Source organism: Salarias fasciatus, chromosome 19, assembly GCF_902148845.1.
Source record: "Salarias fasciatus chromosome 19, fSalaFa1.1, whole genome shotgun sequence".
Taxonomy (NCBI): Eukaryota; Metazoa; Chordata; class Actinopteri; order Blenniiformes; family Blenniidae; genus Salarias; species Salarias fasciatus.
In genome coordinates this window covers 25,890,882-25,903,413 of record NC_043763.1, presented here as the reverse complement: position 1 = coordinate 25,903,413, position 12,532 = coordinate 25,890,882, and the positions used below count along the sequence as shown (strand labels likewise).

Genomic DNA, 12,532 nt, shown 5'->3' with positions numbered 1-12,532 from the left:
TCCAGCAGACACCAGAGGAAAACGGCAGCTGTGATGGAGGCTGATGTCTTCCCGGCCTCGCCGCTGTTCTCGCCGAACGTTTGCAGTTCCAGACGTTGAGTCCTGGCAGGAGATCAGAACGGCTCTGACCTCCGACTGACAGACGACACCCGGGGCGCTTCGGGACGGGACGATGCTGCTGGAGGACGGAAACGTCCCCTCAGGACCAAAACCAGCAGCAGCCAGAGGGGGGGCAGTTCTGGGTTCTCCTGAGAGGAAGACCGGTTCTCTCTGACCGGCAGGAACCGGAGCCGGAGACGTCTTCCTGGTGTCTCGGTGGTCGTCGGCTTCCTGGAGAAACTCTGGACTCACTGAAGCGTCTCAGCGTCCTGCAGCCCTGAGAAAGACCTCAGGATGTTGGACAGTACAGCTCCTGTCCTCAGACGTCTTATCTGAGGTCTGGACCAGCAACATCTGGATTCAGCTGGAATCCATTTCTATTTAAAGCTGAATGAGGTGGATCAGGATGGACTGGACGCAGCCGGACGGGGTGGGTGGAGCCTCACGGGGTGGAGCCAGGTGGGGTGGGTGGAGCCAGGTGGGGCGGGTGGAGCCTCACGGGGTGGAGCCAGGTGGGGCAGGTGGAGCCTCACAGGGTGGAGCCAGGTGGGGCAGGTGGAGCCTCACGGGGTGGAGCCAGGTGGGGCAGGTGGAGCCTCACGGGGTGGAGCCAGGTGGGGTGGGCGGAGTCAGATGGGACGTCTTCAGTACTTCTGCTGTTTCTGGGTGAGCGTTGCCGTGGTGACGGGTTCCAGTGACTCCTCACCTCCCCTGCTCGGTGGAGAGCCGCGCTGCACAGGGAGAACATGCAGACTCCACCCGGAGCCCCGGACTCAAACTCGGCCACACGAAGCAGAACAGCTGTTCGCAGCTCCTGTTGGTCAGCGGCGAGACTAGCCGGGACCAGAAGGCCGGCTGAAGAACACGGTGCTGGAGAACACCGTCCTGGAACCGCCGTCCGCCGGGAGCGAGCGGCTCCTCTGGGAGGAGAACGCTCCGGAGAGACGCAGCGCTCTGCAGCCGGACGGGTTTCTTCTTCTGCCAGGAAATCCACGGCCTCGATGGAAGAGCCCGGTGTCAGTCCCGCTGGAACTGCTGCCGGTTTTCTCCGTCAGAGAGCGGCCCGGCCGATCGGGGCCGTTTGTTTCATCCTTTACGGTCCCGGCTCCGGTCTGAGGGTTCCGGTTCTCCAGGCTCTGCTGCTGATCCAGGAGTCTGGTTCTGTTCTGGTCTGGAGATGAGAGCTTTGAGTAAATCCTGTCCAGGAACTCTGACCCGGTTCACCCGACTCCTGGTTTCCCTGCGTTTCCATGGAGATGGAGCGTTTCAGCTGTTCCATCCTCCAGACGGGAGTTCTTTTTCTGGTTGTTTTATGGAACCAGGTGTTGTTCTGATTGTTGCCTTTGTCTTTAAAATATAAGTGAGAAATCTGTTTTGAAAGTCATCATGTTCACAGGAAACTACTGGAAATGACTGAAAAATCACCTGTAAAGTTTTTCTTTTGGGAAAAAACCCGTCGTCACATGAAACAATAGTCATTCAACACATTCAGGCAGCTTTTAATCCCGATATGATCCGAACAGATGATCCGATGTGTGATTTTCAGTGATAGAAATATAATTTTAACCAGACTTTTCAGTGAGTTCCCCACAAAGTGCAGAACAGCGTGATCCTAAACTTCTAGAAAGTTAGAATGTTTGAACCGTGCTGAGCTGATTCCTTCTGTTAGATGTTTCTAGATGTTTCTGATGAAGCCCCTCCCCTGAAAACGTCCCGCTCGGTCGTCTCTCAGCCGCCGACTGAACCGTCTGTCTTTGTCTTCGTCTCTTTTCAAACGCCGCTCCGGTCTTGTCCTCTCGGCGTTGCGTCAGTCTCACGGCTGCAGATGGGTAAATCAGTGGGAGGAAGCAGGATCGTCCTGCAGAAGGTCAGAGGGTCGAGCTCTCCTCTCTCTGGACCAACTGATTCTTTCAGGGTTTTTTAGGATGAAGTGTGTTTTGAGTTTGAAGAGGACAGAAGAAAAAAAAGAGGCAGAGCTGCAGCTGCACGGTTCCTGTTGGACAGCTGAGGAGCGATATCGACTTTCTGGAGACGGATGAGACTCCGAGGACTCCGCCGAGGACATTAGCATTCTGCCTCCTGCCTGCAGCGTCCCGCCCAGTTTCATCATGTTTCTGCTGAATCAATGACACCGATCAGCACGGCCTCGCCGCCAGACGAGAGCCGGCAGGCGGGGGGACGAGGGTGTGTGTGTGTGTGTGTGTGTGTGTGTGTGGCCTCGCCGGGCGCCGTGACTCGTCTCGCTGAAGCGGCGCTGAGGGAGACGCCGTTCGCTAATCAGGAGCTCCGGCGTTCGGTAACAGAATCCGGTCCCCCGGTGCCGCTGTCAGAGATTCACCAAACAGTCCCAGAGCCTGTTCTCCGGAACAGGATCCATCACGGCGTCTGCAGCGAGTCGCTGAGCCGTTCCGCCGCTGACCAAGAGAAAACCCGCCTTCTGTCCGCTCGGCAAATCACCAACGAAGAAGAAGAGACGCTGCAGCCGGCGGAGACTGAGAGAACAAAGAGTGTTCAGCTCCTCTCTGTTTGCTAAAGCAGAGTCAAAGCAGCGTTTCCAGAGACGGACCGAAAGACGTTGGGGTGTTGTAGAAGCCGTGGCTGTTTTCACATCAGTCATGTCTGTTATGAAGAGCGAAGAAGAAGGAAAGAACTCAAACCGTGGCGAAGAACAGAAACTCTCCTCACTCCGGCTGCTTTAGCAGCTTTTCTCGACTCAGCAGTTTATTTCTCCACATCTGAACCAGGAGAGTTCTGATGGTGTAGAAACAGGCGGAGCAGGACAGGAGGAGGATGATGATGATGGAGTGATGAAGCCACAGGAGGAGGAGGAGGAACATGAAGTCCTCTCAGTCTCTGGCCTTGTGCCGCTTGTTGAGTGTGAAGTTCTATAAAACTCTCCACTTCCTGGTTGCTGATGAGGAGCTTCAGCAGCAGAGCAGGAGACCAGAGGACCGGGGGGTCCTGCTGCACCTGGAGCTCCAGTCGCTCCTGCTGGTCCCTCGCTCGCCGTCAGACTCGTCTCCAATCGTCCCGTCTGGATCACAGGAGCGTCTCGGTTTTTAACATTCATGTCTAATTTGTCAAAGAGAGAGACGCTCAGACCAGGAGACATGGAGGATGAAGGGATGAAGGGATGAACGACGGCAGCTGGTGTCTCCTGATTGGTCCTCCTGTCTCTCTGAACGGCGTCTGTGTTTCCAGGTGAACAGTGATCGCCGTGGATCTGGAGAGCTGCTGCTTCGCTGCTCACTCAGATCAAACCTCCTCCTGGATCAGCAGCTCTTTAAGACGCTTCGCTCTGCCGCCGCTGACGGGGGATTCCTCTTCCTCCTCTTCCTCTTCCTCCTCTTCCTCCTCTTCCTCTTCTTCTTCCTCTTCCTCCTCTTCCTCTTCCTCTTCCTCCTCTTCTTCCTCCTCTTCCTCCTCTTCCTCTTCCTCCTCTTCCTCCTCCTCCTCCTCTTCCTCTTCCTCCTCCTCTTCCTCCTCTTCCTCCTCTTCCTCCTCCTCTTCCTCCTCTTCCTCTTCCTCCTCCTCTTCCTCCTCCTCTTCTTCCTCTTCCTCCTCTTCCTCCTCTTCCTCCTCCTCTTCCTCCTCTTCCTCCTCCTCTTCCTCCTCTTCCTCTTCTTCCAGCAGCAGATGAGCACGTTGAGTTTTCCTGGATCTCGCCTTGAGGCCGTCTCCTGATCCGGGGAAGCCGGCGTGGATCCGATCAGAAGGACGTGATCCGGCTCCTCCTCGCCGCCCCTCCCCCCTCGCCTTGCTGAAGCTGGCTCGCGAGCGCCGCCTGTCGGGACCCGGTGGAGCCCGGCTCCTCCTCCACGGCCCATCATGCCTTGCTGTCTGCCGGATCAGCGGGTGGGGAGGCGTCCTGCTGGGCGCCGGCCGCTGCTCCATCAGGTGGAGTTCCGGATCGACGGCGTGATGGAATCAGCGCTGATGGAGATTGAATTAGCGAGCGGCGCCGCTGACAGAGCGTCTCTGAGCGGCTCTTTGGACGGGATTCCTGGGAATCCGTCAGACAGCAGAGAACTCATTCTTCACTAATCTCCGTCGTGTTCGACAAATTCCTGGTGAAAGACGGAGAAAACACTCGGCGCCGTTTCCTTTAACGCAGCCGCTCTGTGGGACGGAGATATTTAATCAACCTCTTTACAGTTTCCCCTTTTTGGCCTTTGAAGAGCTTCAGAGTCGAGAAAAGCATCTTATTCCAGCTGCCTGGCTTCCACTTCCTTTCAGTGTGTTTACCCCATGAAAGATTTAATAGTGTGTGTGTGTGTGTGTGTGTGTGTGTGTGTGTGTGTGTGTGTGTGTGTGTGTGTGTGTGTGTGTGTGTGTTAAATATTGATATTCCAGCTATATTGTGTTGAAGCATAAATCCATCCTGTTCCACATCCTGACAGTGTGATGCTCCGCGGTGTTTTATGGACGTGTTGAGTGATAATTAAGTGGCTCTCAGAGCAGTTTGATGCATTCATCTATTCATCTGTTCATCTATTCATCTGTTCACCCTCCATCCCTGCTCTCATCAGCGCTCATTGAGTTTCCTTTCAGCCGTATTGATCCGGGTCGGCTTCTGCTTATCTCGGCTAACAGCACCGGAGGAAAACAAGCCGAAGGCGTAAAGCCGGGAATCGAACCTGGGATCAAACATCAGGAGTGTTGAGTGTGTGTCACAGATGGAGCGTCTGGGAGGAGCTTAAGCTAACGGACCAATCAGAGGGCTCAGACTCGGTGAGTCCAGTTCCATCCTGAGTGAGCCGGGAAAAGAGAACGGTGGAACCTTCCAGACAGGAAGTTGAAAGGTTCCTCGTTGTGCTGCAGAGTCTCTGAGATTCAAATGTTGATATTTTCCTCCAGAAAAGGACGAAGATCCCAACATGAAGCCAGTTTTAACCACGCAGCTCCAGTCAGCTGTTCTCTCGGCTCTCCTCTCCCTGTTGCATTCTGGGTATTTGTCCACACTGCCCTGACAGCCCGGCTCTGAGGCCAGTTTGACATCAAGAAGGTCCAGAAGGTTTGAATCTGTTTCAGTGAAGCTGGTGGAACTCAGAGGTTCCCTGAAGGAACGTTCCTGATAGAAAGACTGAGATTAAAAACAGCAGGTTGTGTTCCGGTGGCGGTGATGTACCTGCTGACTGTACCTGCTGACTGTACCTGCTGACTGTTCCTGCCGGTTGTTGCAGTACGGGGCGGCTGTGGTTCAGTGGGGAGAGCAGTCGTCTTGCAATCGGGATGTTGTTAGTTCGATTCCTGTCTCCCCCTGTCCACGTGTTGAAGTATCCTTGGGCAAGACACTGAACCCCAAATTGCCCCCAGTGGATGGACTGAGCGCCTTGCATGGTGGCCGCCACCACTGGTGTGTGAATGTGTTAATGCAGTGTAAAGTGCTTTTGGGTCTGTTAATGCAGAGGAAAGTGTCCTATGTACTATATAAGTGCACTCCATTTACCATTTACTGCTGAATCGTTGCTTTGCTGCGTCTCCGGGTCTGACTGACGTCTGCTTCACTGCTTCGCCTCGTGGACGTTCTCCGTTTCCTCTGAACTCTCTGTCTTATTGGTCTCGTCTCTGTGAACCGGCAGCTGGTTTCTGCTCTTCTTGGTTTGTTGTCGCCGTTTATTTTTCACCCTCCTTCCTGTAGTTGAGAAGTGAAAACATGGCTTTAGATGGAGAAGATGTGGAACGGTGTGAGCCTTCACGTTGTGAGGCAGGACGAACCACTGCGCCCCTGACTGCCCGGCCTCCATCGCCTCCATCGCCGTGTGCGTGACGGATGAAATCAGTGACTTCCTGACTGCTGAAGCTGTGAAACGGTTCATTTAGCAGCGCCAGTCTTTCTGCGTCTGGATGTTTGCTTGTAGGTCAAAGCCCCGCTGTGGAGAATCCAAGTCTCACTCAGCGGTCCTGCTGGTTTCTGGGCTGCACTGCCGCGATTTTATGTTTTCAATTAAACATTATATCTCTTGCTTACAGATGTGCTCAGTTTTTCTGCTCTTAGATCCACTGAGATGCTGCGGAAAGCCTGTTAAATTGGATTCTGACTCAATAGATTGGTCATTAAGAGTGTGTGTGTGTGTGTGTGTGTGTGTGTGTGTGTGTGTGTTCTGCTTCTGTTTGTCGGCTTGTGTTTGCCGTGCAGTGATTGGACGGAGCCCTGAGCCCCGCAGGCGTGAAATGAAATGTGACACCGTGGAGTTTAACGCGTCGGACTGACTCACGGTGGAAAAACAAAAGATCTTTCATGACGTTTGATTCACGACACTGAAATATGTTTCAATGAAGTCTACAGATAGAAGCCGTGGTGATCCAGCTGAGGAAATGTCTCCTGTGACAGCAGCTGCAGTCAGACGGTCTGGAAATCTTTTTACAAATGGGAAGAACACCGTTCTGAAAACACACCGATGATTCAGAGTCACTGATTCTCCTCAACTCTTGTTTCTGAGCTGTGAGACGAATCCATGTTCACACAGTCTGTGGTTATTTGGTGATCGTCCTCATGAACCCTCCCCATCCTTCCTGTTTCCCCCCGTGTGACCTCTGACCTGTGGCGTTGCAGGAGTGCCCCGCCTGGCGCTGTCGGCGGGCGGCAGCGACTGCCTGCGCGCCGGGGACGCCTGCTCCGGCGACGACTCGTGCAGCCCGCGGCTGCGGACGCTGCGGCAGTGCGTGGCGGGGGACGGCAGCGTCAAGCTGGGCCCCGGGGCGCGGAACCAGTGCGAGAACGCCATGACGGCGCTGCTGTCCACGCCGCTGCGCGGCTGCCAGTGCAAACGGGGCATGAAGAGGGAGAAGAACTGCCTGAGCATCTACTGGAGCCTGCACCAGTCCGTGCTGCACGGTAAGGCCCGGAGGGGGGCGGCGGCAGAACCGGGATTACACCGGGATCAGCCGCCCCCGCGCCGCCGCCGCCGCCGCCGCCGCTCACCAGATTACATCCTCCAATGAAAACCATCATCGCTGTGTAAAATAATGGAGCTGCGATTCCTCTGGTTGCCCACGCTCTTTGTTTCTTCTCACTTTGTGCTTATTTCATCTGTTTTCCTCGTCCCACACTGGAACTATTATTAGTTTGGGATTCTGCTTGAAGAAAATCAGGAGTGTGTGATGAGAGCGGACGCTCATGTGTTTCAACATGGAGGTTTCAGATGTCAGGATGTGAGAACAGAGACGATCCAGCCAGCCCACTGCTCACCGCCGCGCTCTCTGATCACACTTTATGTCCACTATTGATTCCCGTCACAGATCTCAGGACTTTTCTTTGTCCATCCATCCATCCATCCATTTTCTACCGCTTATCCGGGGCCGGGTCGCGGGGGCAGCAGTCTCAGCAGGGATGCCCAGACTTCCCTGTCCCCAGACACTTCCTCCAGCTCCTCTGGGAGGATCCCGAGGTGTTCCCAGGCCAGCCGAGAGACATAGTCTCTCCAGCGTGTCCTGGGTCTTCCCCGGGGTCTCCTCCCAGTGGGACATGCCCGGAACACCTCCCTAGGGAGGCGTCCAGGAGGCATCCTAAACAGATGTCCGAGCCACCTCAGCTGGTTCCTCTCGATGTGGAGGAGTAGCGGCTCTACTCCGAGCTCCTCCCTGGTGACTGAGCTCCTCACCCTATCTCTAAGGGAGCGCCCAGCCACCCTACGAAGGAAGCTCATTTCGGCCGCTTGTATCCGGGATCTTGTCCTTTCGGTCATGACCCAAAGCTCATGACCATAGGTGAGGGTGGGAACGTAGATTGACCGGTAAATCGAGAGCTTCGCCTTTTGGCTCAGCTCCTTCTTCACCACGACGGACCGATACAACGACCGCATCACTGCAGCCGCTGCACCGATCCGCCTGTCAATCTCACGCTCCATCCGTCCCCCACTCGTGAACAAGACCCCAAGATACTTGAACTCCTCCACTTGGACTAGGGTCTCTCCACCAACCTGGAGGGGGCAAGCCACCTTCCTCCGGTCGAGGACCATGGCCTCGGATTTGGAGGTGCTAATCCTCATCCCTGCCGCTTCACACTCGGCTGTGAACCGCCCCAGTGCATGCTGTAGGTCCGGGTTCGATGAAGCCAACAGGACAACATCATCTGCAAAAAGCAGAGATGAAATCCTGTGGTTCCCGAACCGGAACCCCTCCGGCCCCTGGCTGCACCTAGAAATTCTGTCCATGAAGATTATGAACAGAACCGGTGACAAAGGGCAGCCCTGCCGGAGTCCAACATGCACCGGGAACAGGTCCGACTTACTGCCGGCAATGCGGACCAGACTCCTACTCCGGTCATACAAAGACCGGACGGCCCTTAACAAGGGGCCCCGGACTCCGTATTCCCGGAGCACCCCCCACAAGACACCACGAGGGACACGGTCGAATGCCTTCTCCAAATCCACAAAACACATGTGGACTGGTTGGGCAAACTCCCACGAACCCTCGAGCACCCTATGGAGGGTATAGAGCTGGTCCACTGTTCCACGGCCAGGACGAAAACCGCATTGTTCCTCCTGGATCCGAGGTTCGACTATCGGTCGGATCCTCCTCTCCAGTACCCTGGAATAGACTTTCCCGGGGAGGCTGAGGAGTGTAATCCCCCTATAGTTGGAGCACACCCTCCGGTCCCCCTTTTTAAACAGGGGGACCACCACCCCGGTCTGCCAATCCAGAGGCACCGTCCCCGACAGCCACGCGATGTTGCAGAGACGTGTCAACCAAGACAGTCCCTGCACATCCAGAGACTTAAGGTAGTCAGGCCGAATCTCGTCCACCCCCGGTGCCTTGCCACCGAGGAGCTTGCCAACCACCTCAGTGACTTCAGCTTGGGTGATGGACGAGTCCACCTCTGAGACCTCAGCCTCTGCTTCCTCCACGGAAGACGTGGCGACGGGATTGAGGAGGTCCTCGAAGTATTCCTTCCACCGTCCAACAATATCCCCAGTTGAGGTCAGCAGCTCCCCACCTCCACTGTAAACAGTGTTGGCGGAGACCTGCTTTCCCCTCCTGAGGCGCCGGATGGTTTGCCAGAATTTCTTCGAGGCCGACCGATAGTCCTCCTCCATGGCCTCCCCGAACTCCTCCCAGACCCGAGTTTTTGCCTCCACAACTGCTCGGGCTGCAGTTCGCTTGGCCTGCCGGTACCCGTCAGCTGCTTCGGGAGTCCCATGAGCCAGCAAGGCTCGATAGGACTCCTTCTTCAGCTTGACGGCAGCCCTTACTTCCGGTGTCCACCACCGGGTTCGGGGGTTGCCGCCACGACAGGCACCGGAGACCTTACGACCACAGCTCCGAGCAGCTGCTTCGACAATGGAGGTGGAGAACATGGTCCACTCGGACTCAATGTCCCCAGCCTCCCTCGGGACATGAGAGAAGCTCTCCCGGAGGTGGGAGTTGAAAGCCATGCTGACAGAGGGTTCCGCCAGACGTTCCCAGCAGACCCTCACAACACGTTTGGATCTGCCAAGTCTGTCCGGTTTCCTCCTCCGCCAGCGAATCCAACTCACCACCAGGTGGTGATCGGTCGACAGCTCTGCCCCTCTCTTCACCCGAGTGTCCAAAACACGCGGCCGGAGGTCAGATGACACGACAACAAAGTCGATCATCGACCTCCGACCTAGGGTGTCCTGGTGCCAAGTGCACTTATGGACACCCCTGTGCTCGAACATGGTGTTCGTTATGGACAAACTGTGACTAGCACAGAAGTCCAATAACAGAACACCACTCGGGTTCAGATCGGGGAGGCCGTGCGATCCAATCACCCCCTTCCAGGTCTCACTGTCGCTGCCCACGTGGGCGTTGAAGTCCCCCAGTAGAACAATGGAGTCCCCAGTCGGAGCACTGTCCAGCACCCCTCCCAGGGACTCCAAGAAGGCCGGGTACTCTGCACTGCTGTTCGGCCCGTAAGCCGAGACAACAGTGAGGCACCTATCCCCGACCCGAAGGCGCAGGGATGCAACCCTCTCGTTCACTGGGGTGAACTCCAACACATGGCGGCTGAGCTGTGGGGCTACAAGCAAACCCACACCAGCCCGCCGCCTCTCACTGCGGGCAACGCCAGAGAAGTGGAGAGTCCAGCCCTTCTCGAGAGGTTGGGTTCCAGAGCCCAGGCTATGTGTGGAGGTGAGCCCGACTATATCTAGCCGGTACCTCTCAACCTCCCTCACAAGCTCGGGCTCCTTCCCCGCCAACGAGGTGACATTCCATGTCCCTCGAGCCAGTCTCTGTGTCCGGGGATCGGGTCGCCGGGCACCCTGCCGTCGGCTGCCACCCAATCCACACTGCACCCGGCCCCTATGGTTCCCTCGGTGGGTGGTAAGCCCACCGGAGGTCAGGCCCACGTCGTCCCTTCGGGCTGAGCCCGGCCGGGCCCCGTGGGCAAAGACCCGGCCACCAGGCGCTCGCTTACGAGCCCCAACCCCAGGCCTGGCTCCAGGGTGGGGCCCCGGCTGCGCCATACCGGGCGACGTAACGACCTTTGTTCTTTTTCTTCTCATAGGGGGTTTTGAACTGCTCTCAGTCTGGCCCGTCACCCAGGACCTGTTTGCCATGGGAGACCCTACTAGGGGGCATAAAGCCCCCCGGCAACATAGCTCCTGGGATCATGCGGGCTCTCAAACTCCCCCACCACATTAAGGTGGCAGTTCTAGGGTTTTCTTTGTGACAGATTAAAACAACGGCCGGCTTTAAAAGGCGTCTCTCTGATTCCAGCCGCTAACAGCCTCTGTGGTCTTTGTGTTTGAGCTCAGAGTGTCTCCCATTATCATTCAGTTTCTGTGAAGAGATGAGAGGATGCCACATCAACCAGCCACGCCTTAAAGCATCATGGAGTCGGTCCAGGCCATGTCACATGTCATGCCGTGTTGTGTTGTCATGTTATGTTGTCGTGTTGTGTCAAGTCGTGTTGTGTTGTTTGTTTCATTTTACTTTTGGAAAAATTGTGTTTCTTTCCATTAAACGTTTCCACAAATATGCTGTAGTTGAAGATCTGCTGTTTCAGTTGTTTATTTAACGGCTCCACAAACTCCAGTGACAAGAAAAATGCTTACAAGCTTGAAAAATACACAAAATAAGTATTTACAGTATTCCCAGAAGGCTTTGGTCTGTTCTGAGCTCCTCCATTGCTCCTCAGTCACGGCCAGTCAACACAGTGTTTGTAGTTCAGTCTGCCAAGAACCTGCATCTGAAAACCTCAGCTCAGCCAATCACCGAACCCTGCTGACCTCTCTGTCAGCAGCCAATAGGCAGCTTTATCCTCTCTAAGCCCCTCCCACTGGGCAGCTTTATCCTCCATAAGCCCCTCCCACTGGGCGTGACACACAAAAATAATATGTTAAAAAAAAGCATCTTTGCCAATAAACAAACAGAGAATCGTATTAAACAGCAGTAGAATGGAAATAGAAATCCACTCATTAATATCACACATCCCCCAGTTCAGAACTCTCTCTTAAAAAACAGGAAATGCTCATAATTGGCCCATGATGCAATGCAGCTGGTCAGGTGGCCCCGATAAGGCGGAGTCTGTAGGAGCGGCTCTGATTGGCTGCATGGAGCTCTGAGTGCAGCAGGGAGACAACATGGCGTCTGGTGAGTCTGTGAAGGAGGAGAACCTCGACGGAACCACTGAGCCGTTCTAGGGAGAACCATGGTGAGGTTCTGTGAGGCTCAGAGAACCAGGAAGTTTGTAGAATGTTTGACATGTGGCGAGGAGCGTGTGTGTGTGCCGTCCAGTCTGATGGCTGCTCACAGTGTGTTCTTGTGTTGTCATGTTGTGTCATGTTGTGTCATGTTGTGTCATGTTGTGTTGTGTCGTGTTGTGTTGTCATGTTATGTCATGTTGTGTCGTGTCGTGTCGTGTCGTCATGTTGTGTCTAGCGACAGACCGTTATGGATTTATTAGGGCCGGTACCGATCCCGATGTTTTTCCATCACCTTCAGCCGATGGCCGATTATGAACTGCTGATTTTCTAGAGCCGATATTTGGAGCCGGAACTGCTTCTGCTCCCTCAGTTCACATCAAAAAATGACACAATGACAACAAATATTACAGTCTCAAAGCTGAAAATATTTATTGAACAGTAAAAAATGATAACAGCTTTGTTCAACTTTACACAGCATACTTTAAAATGAACAAAGCGTGTTTGGTGCTTTTAATTATTCAAATAATGCCTATGAAATAAAATAAAACAAATATTTCAACATCATTAAGACAGCTGAAGCATTTCTTACACTTATTGAGCTGCCCGTGGATGCCTGTCTGTAAATCATGCCAGGGAAAAATAAACCCGCAAATCCACGCACTTATGGCCCGATGCGACACGAGTAAAGAACTGAAATATCAGCCGGCCGACGTATCGTCTGTCCTTACGCCTGATGCACACTGGATGCGTTCGGCTGCGGAACGGACACCGCAGCTAATCCGTCGTCATTAAAACCAGTGCTGTGGTTCACACCGGCTCCG

The 12,532-nt window shown here is 54.7% G+C and overlaps 1 protein-coding gene across 1 annotated transcript in view; it reads left to right on the top strand.

Moving 5' to 3' along the window:
* The first annotated feature begins 3,927 nt into the window (after window positions 1-3,927).
* LOC115406391 (GDNF family receptor alpha-4-like) overlaps window positions 3,928-12,532 on the top strand; it is a 36,695-nt gene continuing 28,090 nt past the window's right edge. Inside the window, exons 1-3 of the mRNA XM_030116393.1 lie at window positions 3,928-4,112; window positions 5,811-5,881; window positions 6,656-6,937. Coding sequence (XP_029972253.1) covers window positions 3,928-4,112; window positions 5,811-5,881; window positions 6,656-6,937 — 538 coding nt within the window. The remainder of the gene's footprint in view (window positions 4,113-5,810; window positions 5,882-6,655; window positions 6,938-12,532) is intronic.